This window comes from Talpa occidentalis, unplaced genomic scaffold, assembly GCF_014898055.3.
Source record: "Talpa occidentalis isolate TD23 unplaced genomic scaffold, MPIMG_talOcc4v2.1 talOcc4.5, whole genome shotgun sequence".
Classification (NCBI taxonomy): domain Eukaryota; kingdom Metazoa; phylum Chordata; class Mammalia; order Eulipotyphla; family Talpidae; genus Talpa; species Talpa occidentalis.
In genome coordinates, this window is record NW_023604861.1 from 43,835,712 (window position 1) to 43,852,370 (window position 16,659).

Consider the following 16,659-nt stretch of genomic DNA (forward strand, 5'->3'; position numbering starts at 1 on the left):
ACCAAAAAATATCTTTTGCTTTACCGAATGGGAGAAAATATTTACACACCATACATCTGAGAAAGGACTGACATCAAAGATATACAAAGAACTCATAAAATTCTACAAAAACAAAGAAAATAACCCAATCCAAAAATCAGCAAATGAACTAAACAGATACTTCTCCAAAGAAGACATTTAAACTTCCAGCAGGCACATGAAGAAATGTTCACCATCACTTACTATTAGACAAACGTAATCAAAACCACAATGAGATCCCACCTCACACCTGTGAGGATGGCCTACCCTGAAAAGACCAGAAACAACAAGTGCTGGTGAGGATGTGGAGAAAAGGGAACCCTCCTACACTGCCGGCGGGAATGCAAACTAGTCCAGCCTTGAGGGAAAGCAGTATGGTTGTGTCTCCCATTCGACCCAGTAATTCCACTCCAAGGCATCAATCCAAAAAAATTCAAAAACATGAATTTGAAAGGAAGCTTGCACTTCCATGTTTACTGCAGCATTATTTACTGTAGCTAAACTAAGGAAACAACCCAAGTGCCCCAGTTCAATCCCCGACCAGGGAGCTACCCACTGGCGCAGCAGACCTCTCCTGCCTCACCCGCTGCTCCCCTGAGCAGTGTATTTCAGTCAATCTGCCTGTTCTGTTCCCCACTCTGTCTCTGGTGAATCCTCCAACCGCCCCCCTCCCTGCACCTCTGGCCTACACCCCAGTTCTTGTAGACACAAATAAATAAAAATAAATCTTCAAAAAAAAAGAGATTAGATTAGAAAGGAAATGTGGAGGATACTGAGGGCTGGGATGGGGGTGGGGGCTCAAGGACTAGAAAAAGCAATGGGATTGTTCTTTTGGAGTGCTACTAAGAAGTAACAAAAAAGTTAAGTCAGTGTGGTGGTAAGGATAAAGGGCTGGCTGGAGATGGCAGGGGGAGAGTGCTGTCTGCCCTTGCTATTTTCAAGGACTTATAAAGCTCAATTTTGTAATAACATCACCCACAGAAGACAGGTCTACTTTCTAAATTTAACTTTGAAAAAAAATGAGATGTTTCCTAGTCTCTATTTTGTGCTAAGTCTTCAAAATCTGATGTGCATATTATATTCACAGGCCACCCCATGCGGACAGCTGCTATTCAGACAAACACACCTATAGTCTAGACCATGCCCCCAGCCCTGCTGTCCACAGTGCTCCTCCCCTCTTTTCGTCACTTCAGCCAAGCTGTTGTGGTAACTTTTTAAAGACAACACATTCTGTAAACAGAGCCTAAAACAATGAAGGCTATGGGTGGGTGTCAGGTTGGTGGCAGTAATAAACACTGAGAAAAGAAGCTATATGATCATATTTCATGCACTGGATTAAGTTTTCCTCACTAAGCAGAAATGATTATGAATGATGAAGTCAGTCAGGTAAACAAAACCACAGAGCTACCAGAGCACGTGAAGTAAGGTGCTGGGGAGTTTGGGAGCAAGTCTGCACAGGCAGGCCCACCTCCGCCCCTGAAGCCTGTCTTCTAAGCTGAGCCCTGGATAAAGCTGGCCATGCTTTACATATGCTTTTCAGAGGCCTGGGGTGCCCCTCTGCAGTGACTTCCCTTCAAAGTCTCTGAGTGAGCCCTGTGGAGCAGGCTTACTCTTACAGTGGCACTTGTGTGGTGAGCCATACCATCTGCCTGCAGATTTCTCCCAGGTAGGTAAAAGGTCATCTTCCCGACCACCTGGGATGGTGGACTGCACAGGGGGAAAGTCAGTGAACGTGCGGTGAACTGACAAGGCTGAGTTGGAGGTCTGGCAGGACAGTGGGTCCTGGGCACTGATACATGGTGTCCCTGGCTTCCTCCTATTCCCGTACCCAGTCTATTCAGGAAAACTGGGCCTCTGTCTTCAGAGGTGAAAGTGAACATGAGCTCCCTCAGACAAGGGATTGCAGGGGAGGGATGTTCCTGGACCTGACCACAAAGTTTAAGCCGCAGAGAAAAGCTCTCCAGACCCTATGCTACCTGCTAAGCCTCAGCTTGTCACCGATTCATGGAGGAAGGGAGGTAGCACGTGGTCACGGTACTGCAGGCCGGTGGATGTGCAGGGGAGAGTGTGTCCCCAATGGAGTGTGATACCACCAATCAGGGCCCTCTCTCAGGGGAGCTTCCTTGGGAGTGCAGGCTGGCAGTGCAACTGTGGCCCAATGCTGGGAGATATGGGTCTTGAGGGGGTCAGGCCATCCTGCCTGGGGAGTTGCTCGAGCCTGTATATGAGGTAGATGGCTTGTGGTGATTTCCGCCTCCTGAGGTTGTGGCCAGTGTGCTAACATGCAGACAGCGCGGTGTCCTCCTAAACTGGTGCCCTTACCTTGTGTGTGTGTGAGTGGGGTGCAGTCTTGAGGAAGCAAATATAAATTTTTTTGCACATGCAGGAATTTTTCTTATTAAACTTCAAAGGAAGCAACACCAAGTTTCTCTAACCAGTGTTAGAGCAGCTTCTGAGTCCACTGTACCCAACAGAACTAGTTAACAGCTGAAATGTTCTGGCGTTCCTGGTGAGAACATATACAAATCCTTGGTGTTTCAGGGGTCCCAAAGTGGCAGGAATCTTCACATTTCAGCAAGCACTGATCTGGCACAGCCTGGCACCTATGGCATTTCTCCTTATCATATTTCAGCTGTGGCTGAGCCAAAAGAAGTGAAGCTCAGTAAAACAACAGTATCTCCGCCTCCTTCCCCAGCAAAGCTCTGAAAAATAACACTTTTTCCCTTCAAAGACCCAATCACCAGTGTTTTCCCAGGAAAAATTCTTTACCATTTGATCTGGTTGCTATTGTGAAAATCAGCAAAGGGAGGAAAAGCCAGTATAATAATGTACCAACGCACAATTTACACGAGTCTAATAAAAAAAGAAAATAAAAAAAGGATTCCATTAGAATTCTCTGGAAATAGATATAGTCTTTCACATACTGGATGGTCTTGGAGTTGCTGTCATAAATAGAGAAATAGCTCTGGCTGAGGTGCCTCACGAGAAAGATTGCAACAGTGAATGTTCCAACGTTATGGACGAGCTGGACCATCATCAATGGGCACTGTAGGAGCAAAGATGGTTGGTTCTACATGCTGGAGACTGCCAACCTGGCCTTCTGGAGAGTGAGGTGTGTCAGGAGTTCTAGGGAGGGAGCAATGTAATGTGCACAAAGGACCATCTAGGGAATTTGGTGTAAAATATTTGTGCTGATGTCCTAGTTTTACTAATTTTCCAGCTCCATGACCTTGGAGTAAAGTCACTTAAGTCACTTCTCCTCTTCCCACCTCACTTTACCCATCTGCAAAAAGGGAGTCACTTTGCAAGTTTATTCAGAGATCACTGGTTTTCTTTTGCCTCTTTTATCCCATGTTCAATTCATCAATGAATCCTGACTCTCCCGTGGAGGCATGCTGGACCTGGTCTTTCCAGCAGTCCCTCACCGGTCTTCCTATCACAGTCCCAATACCAATTCAAACTTAGATCATGTCTCTCCGCAGCTCCAAATCATCCACAGGGGACAAAGCCTGGTCATTGAAGAACACCCCCTTCTCCCCACTGACAGACTCTGTCTCCCACTCACTCAGCCCAGACCCAGGTGGCTTCTGGCTTTACATGCCAGGTGCCTGCTCCTGAGGGCAGGTTGCTTCTTATGCCTCCTAACCCTCAGCCCCAAGCACACACTCTCAGTAAGCCCTTCCTTGACCATCCCATTGAAAACCGACAACTCTACCCCCACTTTCCTCTTTATTTTTCTCCACAGCATTACCACAGTCTATTTTGTTTATTCTCTGATTCCCACAGGTACAATGTAAGCTTCACTGAAGCAATGGCTTCAGTCTGCATTATTCTTAACTCTATTCCTAGTACCCAGACCCCTTCCTGGCTCTCCCACACACTCGGTACACATCTGCTGGCTGGATGAGGGGGGGAGGGACAGAAATACAGAAGACTGAGAGCAGAGCCTGTGGGTCAGACAGATCTCCCTCAAATAAAAGTGCAGCACATTTTTTGTTTTATATTTTATTTTATTGTAGCTCCTTGGTAAAGTTCCCTTCTTAGTTTTTTTTTTTTTTAACACATTAAAGGTGGCTAATAAATATCCATCTTACAGGGTTGTTTGTAAATTCTCAACATATAAGTATTATTAGGTTTCTGTGGGTCTCAAATGAAACGATGAAATAAGCACTTTAAACTGAAAAACATTACAGAAGCTCAGCATTATTTCATAGGGCTCTGATAATGTGCCTGGCACTTCTGTGTATGTGCTTGTGGGGGTGGGTTGGGGTTATCAGCTCATATAATTCACAGGAGGGATGCACCATAGCAGGTATTAGTTCCCCCAATTTACAGAAGAGGAAAGTAGAAGTCTCCTTACCAGACCCCCACTGGATGTTGCTGTGTCGTCCAGAGTTACCTTGTTATTGGGGATAAGACAAAACTACTTTAATATTAAAAAATTTCTTGAATGATAAAAATAGATCAATACCCAAAATTTAGTATTTCCACATCATTCTGGACAGTAGATTGTTTACTGATCCCCTATTCCTACTGATCACCTTTTTTTCCTAACTCTTGATCCCTATTCCCAGCTGGGTCTGCAGATATCTGATTGGGTTTTTTTTTATTTTATCCTTTCCTTCCCAACCTTGTCCGCGTCCATGACTTTGAAATGCCCCCTAAATTGATGACTCGTTGTGTTCCTGTCCTATAATCTACATGCATTTTATGGAGTGGGGTTTTTCCCTATCTGGTGTTTAGATGGGAGGGGTTTTAATGCTGTATTCTGATGCCCTATCTGTGCTTAGCAGTTTTCTATTATTCCCCTACACTCACTATTTTTACATATATGTTCCCCTTCTTAGAACTCCCTGTAGGGAAGGGACAGCGTATTTCTAAGTGTTCCCAGTGCTGAGCATAAGACCTGGCACAGAAGGCACCCAATAAATGCTTTTCAACTCAACTGTAAATTGTTTATGGGTGGGGAACTAAGCATTCCAGAAGCCTGATGGTTAGCTGGACTACACAGTGCTAGCTCTTCCTGCCTCACATTCAACATTCAGCCCTGCCTCTAGCTAGTGCATGTTCCCAGCAAGTCTTCTTGCCTCCTGCCCCACATACCCCTCCAAGACACCCCATGGTACTTACTTAAATTACTTAAAATAGTGGTTTCATCCTTTCCACAAGAAACTACATAGTAGTTATCTAGTGCACATGACAGAATTCTTCTGCAGTATTTCGAGGCCTTCTGTAATCCGACTATGCGCCACTAACACAAGCTTCCTCCTCAGGAGTGTCAAAGCCACACTCCACCTGTGCTGGGTAGACCTCACCACGATCGCCCAAACCACAGGCCTGAGTGCCACCTCTGTAAACCACCACAGGCTCTTCACACGCGTGACCACTTGCCCACTAAGTAACTGTAATATTACTTAGCCTCAATGACTTCAAATCTTTAAGGCTATACATTGAGATGAACAATGCTGACTTCTTATTTAAGGGAATTTTGCATGATGTAGAACTACATTTAATTTTCAAAACATGCTTTGGCAGTATTAAATGAATATAGCAAAAATAAAGAGTAAATTTAATTTCTCTCTCTGTGAAAAAAGAAATAACATTAACTGCTTTGACAAGGTCAAAGCACACATTTCAGAAGTGTTAAGTATATTCATGTTATTGTGTAGCCTATCTCCAGATAGCTTCCATCTTTCAAAACTGAAACTTTATATCCATTACATCCTAATCCTCCCTCTTTCCTCCTCCCATTCCTTGGCAATAGCCTTTCTACTGTGTTTCCTTGATTTTGATACTTCAGATATTTCATTGCTAACAGGCTTATTTTACATAACACAATGCCCTGGAAGTCCATGCAGACATCGGAATCCTCTTTCTTTTTAAGGTGGAATAATCTATTATATATATATATTATATAATCTATTTTATATATATATATATATCTGCATATCTATCTATATGGAGCAAAGACTGTTGTGAATTGAAATCACTTTTAAAATTCCAAACTCCTAGATACGATAATGAGAGCCAATAGAATGTGTTCTCTTTCCATAGCACTTCTTTTTTTTTTTTTAATAAATCTTTTTTTTTCCATGTATTTATTTATTTGTTTGTTTATACATGCACTGGGTACAGTCAGAAGCGCGGGAGGGTGAGAGAATTCACCAGAGCCAGAGCAGGGAGCAGAGCAGGCAGAAGGACTGAAGTACACTGCTGAGGGGAGCAGTGGGTGGCAGGAGAGGTCTGTGCACCATGTGGGACCCTCCTCCTGTGGCCTGGGAGCAGCCGGGGATCGAACTGGCGCCGCAGAGGCCGTGGGGAGCTTCGCAACCCAGCGCTCAACCGCTGCGCCACCGGGGAGGCCCTCCATAGCACTTCTTAAAGCTGCAGTCAAACAAATAAGATACCCTCTATCATCCAAAAGCTCTGCACACTGGTTTTTCAGCACATACCTCTGGCTAGGGACATTTTGGAGACAGCGTACCTTTTCCATAGAATAAATATGTATTTCCATAGAATAAATATGTACAAATATTCCAAATACATACAAAATGAATTTGCAGTATTCTTGTTTAATCATCACAGTTGACATCCTTCTGGGAAGGCTGTCGTCCTGGGCATTGTACGGGGGCCACCTTCCTCCTGTGGCTCATCTATCCCTTTACCAGCCATGCTCCTTCTACAGTCATATTTTAAGATGCAGGTTCTGAATTCTTATCCTCTCCAAATCTTTATGTCCAGGGTGAATAGATCAACTCTCCAGCTGCAGCTATTAGCGGAGGTCACTCCCAGTCCACATGGCCAGGCCTGGCCAGACACAGCTTTAGAACTGGAAACAACTTATCTATAGAGGAGATGGCTTTTTTAAAAAAAAAAATCAGCAGAAACTGTCACAAACTCAATGTAAGTTTTTTATAAGGCCGATATTAGTTTTCACATTTCTCTAGAGAGGAACAGATCGTCTTCTGATTGAACTTAGACTTTACATTTGTGGAGGGAAGAAACCTGACAACTGATTCTAAAGGTGAGTTTTAACGACAAGAAATATCAGACCTCACCAACAATGGACAACTATCTTGTAACACATGCCAAAACACATGGACTCCCCATAGGAAATTTATCTGCATACACCAAAATAAAATAGTACACGTCCTGGTGGGAGTATTATATGCTTGTTGTATGTTGCTTGTATGTTAACATACAACAAGCCTCCTTTCAGTCTGGCTTATTTTCGCAGTGAAGGGCTGGTGATCAGAATCCAAGAATTTGAAAAGCCCTGAACCAGCTGTTCAAAAATCTTGCTTAGGGTCCCAGTTAGGCCACCTTAGAATCAACCTCTCTGAGCCTTGTTTTCTCACTGGTAAAGGAAAAAAAATGCCACCTTTCTTACCTGTCTCACAGGTGGTGAGGGGCAGGTGACAGGTGGCTGTTGAATGTTTTGTTAAATAAAAGGAAGGTGTGTAGTAACGCAGTGTGTTTCACAGTCAGGCCCTTGCCGGGAAGGTGTCACCATCTTCACGATAGGCTGGGCAATCACCGACACTGGCTCCCCAGTGAGCCCCACTCCTTTCCCAGCCACTGTAGCCTCTGTGGGGATTTCCCCTTGTTAAAAACCTGAGTGACTTCAGGGAAATTCCCACATTCAGAATAATCTGTTCAAAACATTTTAGAAAACCTCCTGCGAATCAGTCAGACTTCCTCAGGAGTGAGATAAGCCATTCACTTCCCATCTTAAAAATGTTAACACAAACAGAGGCAGGCAGGCAGCTTGTGTTCAGAACTATACGCAGGTTTGGGCCCACACTATGGTCACCAACAGTGTCTCTCAAGGCGTGGAGATGGACAGAGGAAATGAAACTGGCCCACAGCGGGGTGACCTACAATGGCAAAATATGCTGTACTAATTCCAGGGCCGTTCCTCTGCAGTGGTGCCCAAACATCTGGGGCTGATGGCATCCAATCACAAAGGACCACTGGACCAGGTTCCAGAGATCGGGCAGGCAAGCTGGGGATATATGCTAAGAATGTATTTTCAAAAATTCTCCAAGTGATTCTGACACTTGGCTAAATGTGGGAACTGCTGGAACTGAAGGCTAAATGTACTTTAAACTTTCACGCTCAGATTTTGTCTGAATGTACAAAATCTGCCTGTCCATGAAGCCTGTCACAAGTTGGAGGGCAAGAGTCTGATCTCGCTGATTGACAATCTCTGCTTTAGCCTTTTGCATGTTCCCCATACTTGAAAAAAAAGGAGAAAATTCTTTGGTCAATTCTGGTCTCTCCACCTGGGGCAACTGTCCCACCCAATAAAATTCATGGCCTTCAAGCTCTCACATCCTGGTGATAGGCTCCCAGACTGAAGTTCTCCTCTGCAGAAACAATCTGTCATTCTCACACTTTCTCAGGGACAAAGAACATGTTTGTCAATGATAGCTGATTGAATTTAAGTACAAAACATCTTATATTCTAGAATTTTTAATTGTTACTGTCAAAGAAGTCAAGATAATGCCAAATCTAGACATTCAAACTATTTTCTATATATTTTTAATCCTTTAAATACATTGATAAGATCCTAAAAAGGGTACCTAGAAATGGACATGTAGGTCTTCATCAATAATCTTTTATAATGTCTAAGGGTCTTCTGAATGGAGATTTTACTTCTCTGTTTAACTTGGGGCTACTTTTGACTTCTGCAGTGAGAGGAGCATGTGACTGAACTTTATTTACACTAAACTCCTAAAAGTAGCTTTTGTTCCTACCGACGGCTTAATAAAAGTTTCATTTTAAGCTACTTCCAAATAATTTTCTCTTCTTTCATATTAAAGCTAACTCATTACCTACAGCTGTGTCATATACACCTATAGCATTCACATAAAAGTCTGTGGGCGTCGGGGGGCTAGGCTAGGAGGCCCTCCTGTCTCCACCCTCCCCTGGAGCAGAATGACCAAAGTCCCTGACCAACAGCTCAACTCCCATCTATTCCTGAAGCTTGTCCTCTGTCCCCTGACCAACTCAGACCTGGGATTTAGTGACTTGTCGAGAGTCCTCAGGTTCTACCTTTGGATCATCCTGTGCAGTCTGTTTTCTCAGCAAGTTGCTGTTCTGCCTTGGTTTTGTGGCTCTGACCATGGATTCCCCTGACCATTCCAGCTGCCACCTATGGCCTATGTATTGGGTCTCTGTCCTTTATTTGGATGCTCCCTAGCAGTTTCCAGCTGCCTTGATGGCTGGCTATACAACTCTGAGCAGGAACCCTTCTGGTCAGGGGCGGAATGGGAGGGAATCCTCTGGTGTCACCACATCCCTGCAGTGAACTTAAGTATATACCAGGCACTACGCTAAGCACTTGTAAATCATCTCATTGAGCCTCATAAGCATTCTGGAATTATTACTGTCCATTTATAGAGGAGGAAATTGTGGCTCAGAGAGGTTAATTAACTGTTCCCAAGTGGCAGGCTGGAATTCAAACCCAGATCTGTCCGGTCCAATGTGAACCTGCCTCTTTCTTGGTCACTGAGCTCACACCCACAGAACCACACCTGACAACCACTCCCCCCCCCACACCCTGCTGTCGGTCACTCAGGGCACCAAACCCCTTCTCTCTGATCTTGCCCAGTCAAAGATCTTAAAACAGAGCCCACCACTTAGCAGGTTCTATACTTTAGGCTGTGTATCAGTTAAAGTTGATTGAGTACTGCCTGTGCTGCCATTTCTAGTTGTCACACACAGTCTTTGGGACATCAGTGAATGTTCAGGGAAGGAAGAGAGCAGATCCAACAGTATTGCCAGCCAGAGAGGCACTGAGAACTGCTTCTTTCTCTTCACAGCCGGTGCAAAGGACACGGAGTGACCAGTGACGGTAGGGCTGGAGCTGGAAGCCCGAATGGGACATCATGGACAGAAGAAGTGATATGTTGGGTCTCTTTCATTACGTGGACAGCGTTCAACCCAGAGCTGAGGCTGGCTCAGACCTCCCCATGGCCTTTGCGCGTGTGTGGGAAGGACCAGGAACCAAGCCCAAAAGTGGAGGAATGTGGAGGGAGGAGCCGCAGGACAACGGAGCTACCATTACCACCACCCCCCTGCCTCTGCTCTCCCTCTTGGGACTCTGCCTGCCTGGCTGTGATAAACTTGACGATACATCCATGGGAGCTCAGGAGAGAGCCAACACTCCTCCACACTCCACTGTAGCTCCCACCCTGTTGAACACTGGGACCACCATGCCTCATGTAGACACGCAGGTCCTAGGTATTTGTGAATGCATGTATGGTGCACAAATCACCAGACAACTTTTTTCTCTTTTTTCAAATTTTCATTACTGAGACAGAGTACAAGCTGGTCTTGTTTTTTTAAATCCAGATATAGAAGTCTTAACCACATCCCTGTCTGCTTTCAGCCAGCACAGAAAACCAATCAAACAAGCAAGAAGCACCAACACAAACTGCGTGGCTCCAGGGAGGCTCCAGGGAGGCCCAAGGCGGCCCTCTAAGCTGTCTATCTACAATTCTCATTCATTTCAGTGAGTTACTGGCACTGACTTAAGGTAAACACAGAAACAAGACTTTGCAAAAGCACCCAATTGTATCCATGCGCAGGAGTCAGCAAAAATTCAAAGTGTCTTTTCTCTTATCTTTAAGACTTTACGGATAACAATTTATATTGCAACTCTTCCACATTTAAATGGGAACTTGTCTGGTTGACAATACTCACAAAAATAGTGAAAAGAATGAGATGAATAACCGTGCAAAAAGTGAACACTGGGTAAATGCCACTTTAAAAACAGTACATAGCATTTCTCAAAAATCAATTACTATCCTGAAACCTTACACACCCCATATTAGCAAGGAACAATTTTATACACCCCAACAATAAACCCTTGCATAAAGGAATTTCATGTAATAGAAGCAAATACCAGCACAATAAAAACCAGATCCGTGACTCCTAACAGATAGCCCGTGCTTGATTCTTATTATTTTCTATTTCATACTAACTGCTGCACCATAAATAAAGCCAATTTCTTTAATATACTATGACCACAACCCTTAGGACACTACACTAGGAAAAATGAGCTGTCATATATGTATTTACATTTGACAAGAAGCTGTTTAGAGACAGCAGTGCAACTTGAAAAGCAAAGAGTCAAATAACCAGCATTGCCAAGAGAGAATAATTTATTCTCTGCACACATACCCATGTGAAGGCTTTCCAGGCTCCAAAATCTTGCTATTTCCCCTCTAGCTACCATCCTTCTCTTTAAAAAGCAGCCACGTTCAGAGGCGGACTGGGGTGTGACTGAGCATCACAGAGCGTCTCACAGGCTCTCAGTGACGGAAACTGCAGAAATCGCTTATTCACTGCTGGGGCGCTGTGTGCACTCCCGCGGAGCCTGCTCAGATACTGACAGCTCACTCACAGTTCAGTGCAGCTGAGGTTAGCAGCCCCACACATCATCGTGGACAGCAGGGAGGAAATTCTAAACTAAGGCAAAACCAACACATACCAAACCCGGTGTCTCAGGTGTGATCAAGAGCCTTCAATGAAGGCGGTAGAAAATGCATTCACTACTTTTAATTACAACCCCAAAGCTTGAGTTACACTTTCAGAAAGCTTTTAAAAAGCTATCTGTTTTACAGGAGAAATAGCAGAGTTCACAGAGTTCAAAAAAGGAGTTGGTATTTTACACTATGGCATGACAAAAATTTGAGTTATTATATAGCATTATGTTAACTGTTACAGCATTGTGCTATCTGTAAATCACTTTAAAAGACGGCTTTTATTTAAAAATAAATAAGTATACATTTCACTATACGAAAGTAGTATGTAAAATTTTCCTTATATAAAGTACATATTATCTAAAGTGAAGAAAAGTAAAAAAAAATTTCCCTAGATGACATATGGTTTATTTATTTCCTCAACACTTTCCCATTTTTTCCAAGTTATCTACAACAAGCAAGGCTTTTATATGGTGAAACAACAATTGCTAACAGTATGCTTCCTTCCATGTCCTTGTAACAGGAAAACATTGCCTTTTTAACTTCATGAACAATGAGACAGTACATGCAAAGTAGTGATCACATGTTAACCCCTCAATAAATGCTGGTTAAATAATAATAGTGCCAGATAGCGAGTGAATGCTTTACTGTAATGGGCTTTGACGTCAGAGAGCCTGGATTCGCAGTCTCCTCTAGCAGAGATACATTAGGGAAAGATTACAAATCTGTAATCTTTTGTTTTCCATCTGTAGAGTGGCCAGTTTTCCATCTGTAGAGTGGGGGTTAGTAGGGTACCAATAATCCTCATTGGGTGATTTAGCATGTATCATAAAATGTTTAGAGCAATATGTTACTTTACTAGGCATTAATCTACTCTGAAACAACTGAGGTCAGTAACAGTATGCTAGTTCCCATAGATTCACAGCACAGACTCAATAGTCGTTTATATGATCAGTTACAATGCCCAAACTGACAGGGTGCTACTATATTGTAAATGGCAATATGCTGTATGACAGGCTCTTTTTACCTTTGAAAATTTGTGACTATTTCTATTGACTTGGGTATCCCACCCTTAAATCCAGCTAAGGAAAGTTTCCTGAGGAACTCATGGCATCAATATTCCACAAGCATACATGTATGCCCATTCATGTGTGGGCACACAGATCCATGAAACCAGGTTGGCTTCAACTCTTTCATTTAAAGATATTTTTGATGTTTAAAACTCACAAGTTTTATTTTTAATTAATTAATTAATTATTATAAATTTTATTTTTATATTCCCCATACAATTGCAACCCCCTTATTTTGACCCCAATCCCTCCCCTCCCCGCCCCCCACCCCCTATAGAGTGTCTCTGGTTCATAGTTGTAAAACTCACAAGTTTTAAATGATTAACGCATAATTCATTTACTAGGGTCATATCTTTTCTGGATAAAGGTGGTAGATATTTAATTAAATAATGGACTTGAATAACATCTTGAAATTTTTTTCCAAAGCAGATCATTCTCTACAAGGTAAACTTTCCTTAGTATTTCCAACTGTTTAGTACTAGCTGCTTAATATGGTCCATGAATAGTTAAAAAAAAAAAAAAAACCACAACAAAAACAAACACTGCTATCTAACTTTTAGAAATCCCCAGGATATATTAGTAACCACAGGCTCAAAGAAGGACAAATAACTACATCTGGATAGCCTTGTTTAACATAGAATTTCCTGATCTTACATGACCACAAAACTTTCTGTTTACAGTGCTATATATTACTACCTCACAGAAAGTGTCCTAAGGGCCTTGTTACTCTATGGCCCACGGGCCGGCAGCACTAGCATGACCTGGTTGCTGGTAAGAAGGGAAGTCTCCAGTCCCACCCAGAACTGTGGACTCAACACTTAGGTTTGAACAAAATTGAGAGCATTCCAATGGAAATTCATGTTTGAGAAATGTTGTTCGAAGCAATTCAAGAAACTTTGCTTTGAAGCAACATCTTGAAGGCTAGCACACTTTTTCCCATCAATTCAAACTAAAGAAGACCATGGAACAAATGGGTAAAATGAAGAGGTGAAACATACAAAGCAGTGAAAAGTAGTAATTAATTCTGGTGGGAATTTTGTCTAACAAAACAGAAATCCCACCAGGAGGCAAATAAAATCCAGAGTGTTTTCATTTTCGTAAAGTTGAGTTAAATTAAAAGATTTTAAAAGAAAAAAATCTTTTTGCTACATTTCTTTAATATTGTCTTAACAGTCTATTTGGTCACTTTCATTTTCATTGGTAGCGGGTACAAAGAATAGTTGTTTCCCAAGGACTTTTTCTAAATCCAGAAATAGGGTCAGAAATAGGGTCAGCACCAGATTAATTTCCTTGGGATTTTAGGATCTTAAACCAAAGGCATTCACTAAATAAACTGACTTTGCTGCACACTCAAAACAAAATAAAGATAAAAAGGAAAAAAGAAAATAAACAAAACCTGAATTTTAATGAAGGATCTTCCAAAAGATACAGATCCAGCAACCCTTATGAAACATTTCTGGAAGACCCTACAGCGGTTTGACTTTTAAGTTTTTAAAAACGTTTTAGTGATTAGTTCCTCTATTTACCAGATCAATAAAGAATACTGCAACTAAAATCTTCAGCATAGTTGACAGAAATCTTAAACCTTATTCCATCCCCACCACATGTTAATCTATTCTCCTTAGATAAGAAACCACTACACCACATGCTCAGGACTGGGAAGTTACAAACACTGATTACTGGCAACACTGAAAGACTTATTAAGCAAAGGCATTAGTCCCACAAGGAGAGCAGAGAATTCCAAATCATGTATTAATATGAAACATTTAGACATCTGAGAGGATAAAAGTTGAAAACATAGGATGTTCCGATTAATTTTATTTTGTAGATACAGAAATTAAAATTATTTTCAAAAAAGTAACCCTAAAATTCAGATTATATTTACATACATACACGTAGAAAAGAAATGCCATGAAACTATTGGGGAAGTTAGTAGCGACGCCACAAACGCAAACCAGTGGTCATAACTTGACCTCGTCAGGATTGTTTCTTTTCTTTTGTTTTCATTTTTTTTTAAAAGATTTATTTATTTATACAAGCACTGGGTACAGTCAGAAGTGCGGGGAGGGTGAGAGAATTCACCAGAGCCAGAGCGGAGAGCAGAGCAGGCAGAAGGACCGAAGTACACTGCTGAGGGGAGCAGCGGGTGGCGGCAGGAGAGGTCTGCGCGCCATGTGGGACCCTCCTCCTGTGGCTGGGGGAGCTGCTGGGGATCGAACCGGCGCTGCAGAGGCTGCGGGCAGCTTTGCAACCCAGCGCTCAACCGCTGCGCCACCAGGGAGGCCCCAGGATTGTTTCTTGAGGTTGATTAGGAGGCCACTAAGGTTCCACTCAGCTCCCAATTTCTCATTTCTTCTTATTTTAAGTACAATACGGTAAATAATGTTTTATATGACTGACCACCTTCTATTTTGTGCAGAAAGAGTACCAGCATTGTTTATTTGCTAGCAACCAAAGTTTCTAGCTGCTGCTGCCTCACCAAAGCAGCAACCTCCCTGTATAGTACAGAGATGCCCTTAATCCAGGATTATCCCAGTTACTTGATGTCCCAGTTAGCTTCTGGATATAGTGCCATTACAAAGAAGGTACCAGAAGAGAAAATAATGCTATTCTTTCGCACAGCACCACGGTCAGTTTTACAAAAATGCCCTCAAAGATAGAAACCACATCAGCCAAGAACCAGGGAGTCCCTCATCTCTGGCTGGACTGAGCTTTAATCCAAACTTCATATGAGCAATGACCACCCAGAATGAAGAGTAACACAGCAAAGAACTATGCACATTAGTTCCCTGTTCCCTGTGGTTGATAGCTGGCTAATGTTCCTAAAGCTGAATGGGGGATTCCTTAACAGGAAATGCTCTGCTACATTTGCTATCAGTTTTTCATACCAGTATTCCCTAGACCATTCGCATAAATGAGTATTGAGTGATCCTTCTATTCTGAATGGATTATTCATCTACAGGTCACAGATTGAGTTCCCAGAGGCATAAAAAATATAACACAGGCATTTAAATAACATCTAACATGACATTTTCTAGCACATACAGTTGCGGGCAATACTTCAGCATGCTGCCTGTTCAGCATAGCTAAGGCAGCTCAACCTAAGTCTTAACTGAAACATTCAGCAGCAGTCAGACTACTTACCACAGAAGGGGAGGACCTACTTACAGAGTGCACACAGGAAATGGAGCCCAGTTAGAAGAAGCAGATGAGAAGCACCTTGCACACAGAGGGAACGAAAAAGTATCTCTTTGTAACTTTAGAATTTTGGCTTCTCAAATGGGTAACGTGGACTGAACACTGAACACAGAGAGCATGTGAAATGTGCTCTCAGTGGTTTGAATGAAATTTTCTGTCATTTACTCCTACTCCATGCCCCCTCCTATCCAAAATGGCTCCAAATGAAACTCATCCTGCGCACTGGCCAAAACTTTCAGATTACTTTAGAAACAAAAATAAAATTAATTTTAAAAAGATAAGATGCCATCAATTTTAAGGCTGCCGCTTTTCCTGTCCTCTGTAAGCACATGTGGATTTTTCACTCTTTAAAGATCAATATATTTTATCTCTAACTTTTCTTCAAATCCTTCATACTGATCATGTTTCAAAATAACAAGCAAAATCATTATACTAGATGAATTTTACTTCTTAGTTTAATAAAAGACAATTATCAGGGTGTGATCTTTTTTAAAAAAACTAGGATATAATTGATATAGAACATTAGTTTCATGAGGGCATGGTGTAAAAATTGCCAAACAGGTATACTTTTGTGCACATACATAATTTGTATTTTATGATAGAAAGGCATAGCACGTGGGTGATAAAAAGTGAGACACAATCTGTGCTCATGTCAGTCTGGTTAGAATATCAGCTCCACTACCTATGACTTAAAATTTACTTAGTTGATCAAGTAAGTGATAAGAGTATTTTTAAACCCTGACTTCCTCGTCTGTAAGACCAGCAATGTGTACAGCATACACTTAGATGTTTAGATCTCTTCTCCTTTTTTCTGACTTTTAATACTTTCCTTTCCTTTTAAAATCCAATTTCTGAAACTTAGTTTTAGACACCTGATATTT

General features: G+C 42.2%; 1 protein-coding gene across 7 annotated transcripts in view; it reads right to left on the reverse strand.

Moving 5' to 3' along the window:
- SPATA13 (spermatogenesis associated 13) overlaps window positions 1-16,659 on the reverse strand; it is a 278,943-nt gene that overhangs the window by 22,695 nt on the left and 239,589 nt on the right. For 3 of the 7 annotated variants that reach the window (XM_054701837.1, XM_054701839.1, XM_037527039.2), the window contains one exon: window positions 4,379-4,417. The exons of 2 other annotated variants lie outside the window; for them this stretch is intronic. In XM_054701837.1, the coding sequence (XP_054557812.1) occupies window positions 4,379-4,417 (39 nt within the window). Of the gene's footprint in view, window positions 1-4,378; window positions 4,418-11,208; window positions 11,409-16,659 lie in introns of those variants that run through there. 2 more of the 7 variants (XM_037527037.2, XM_037527038.2) reach the window with 2 other exon arrangements.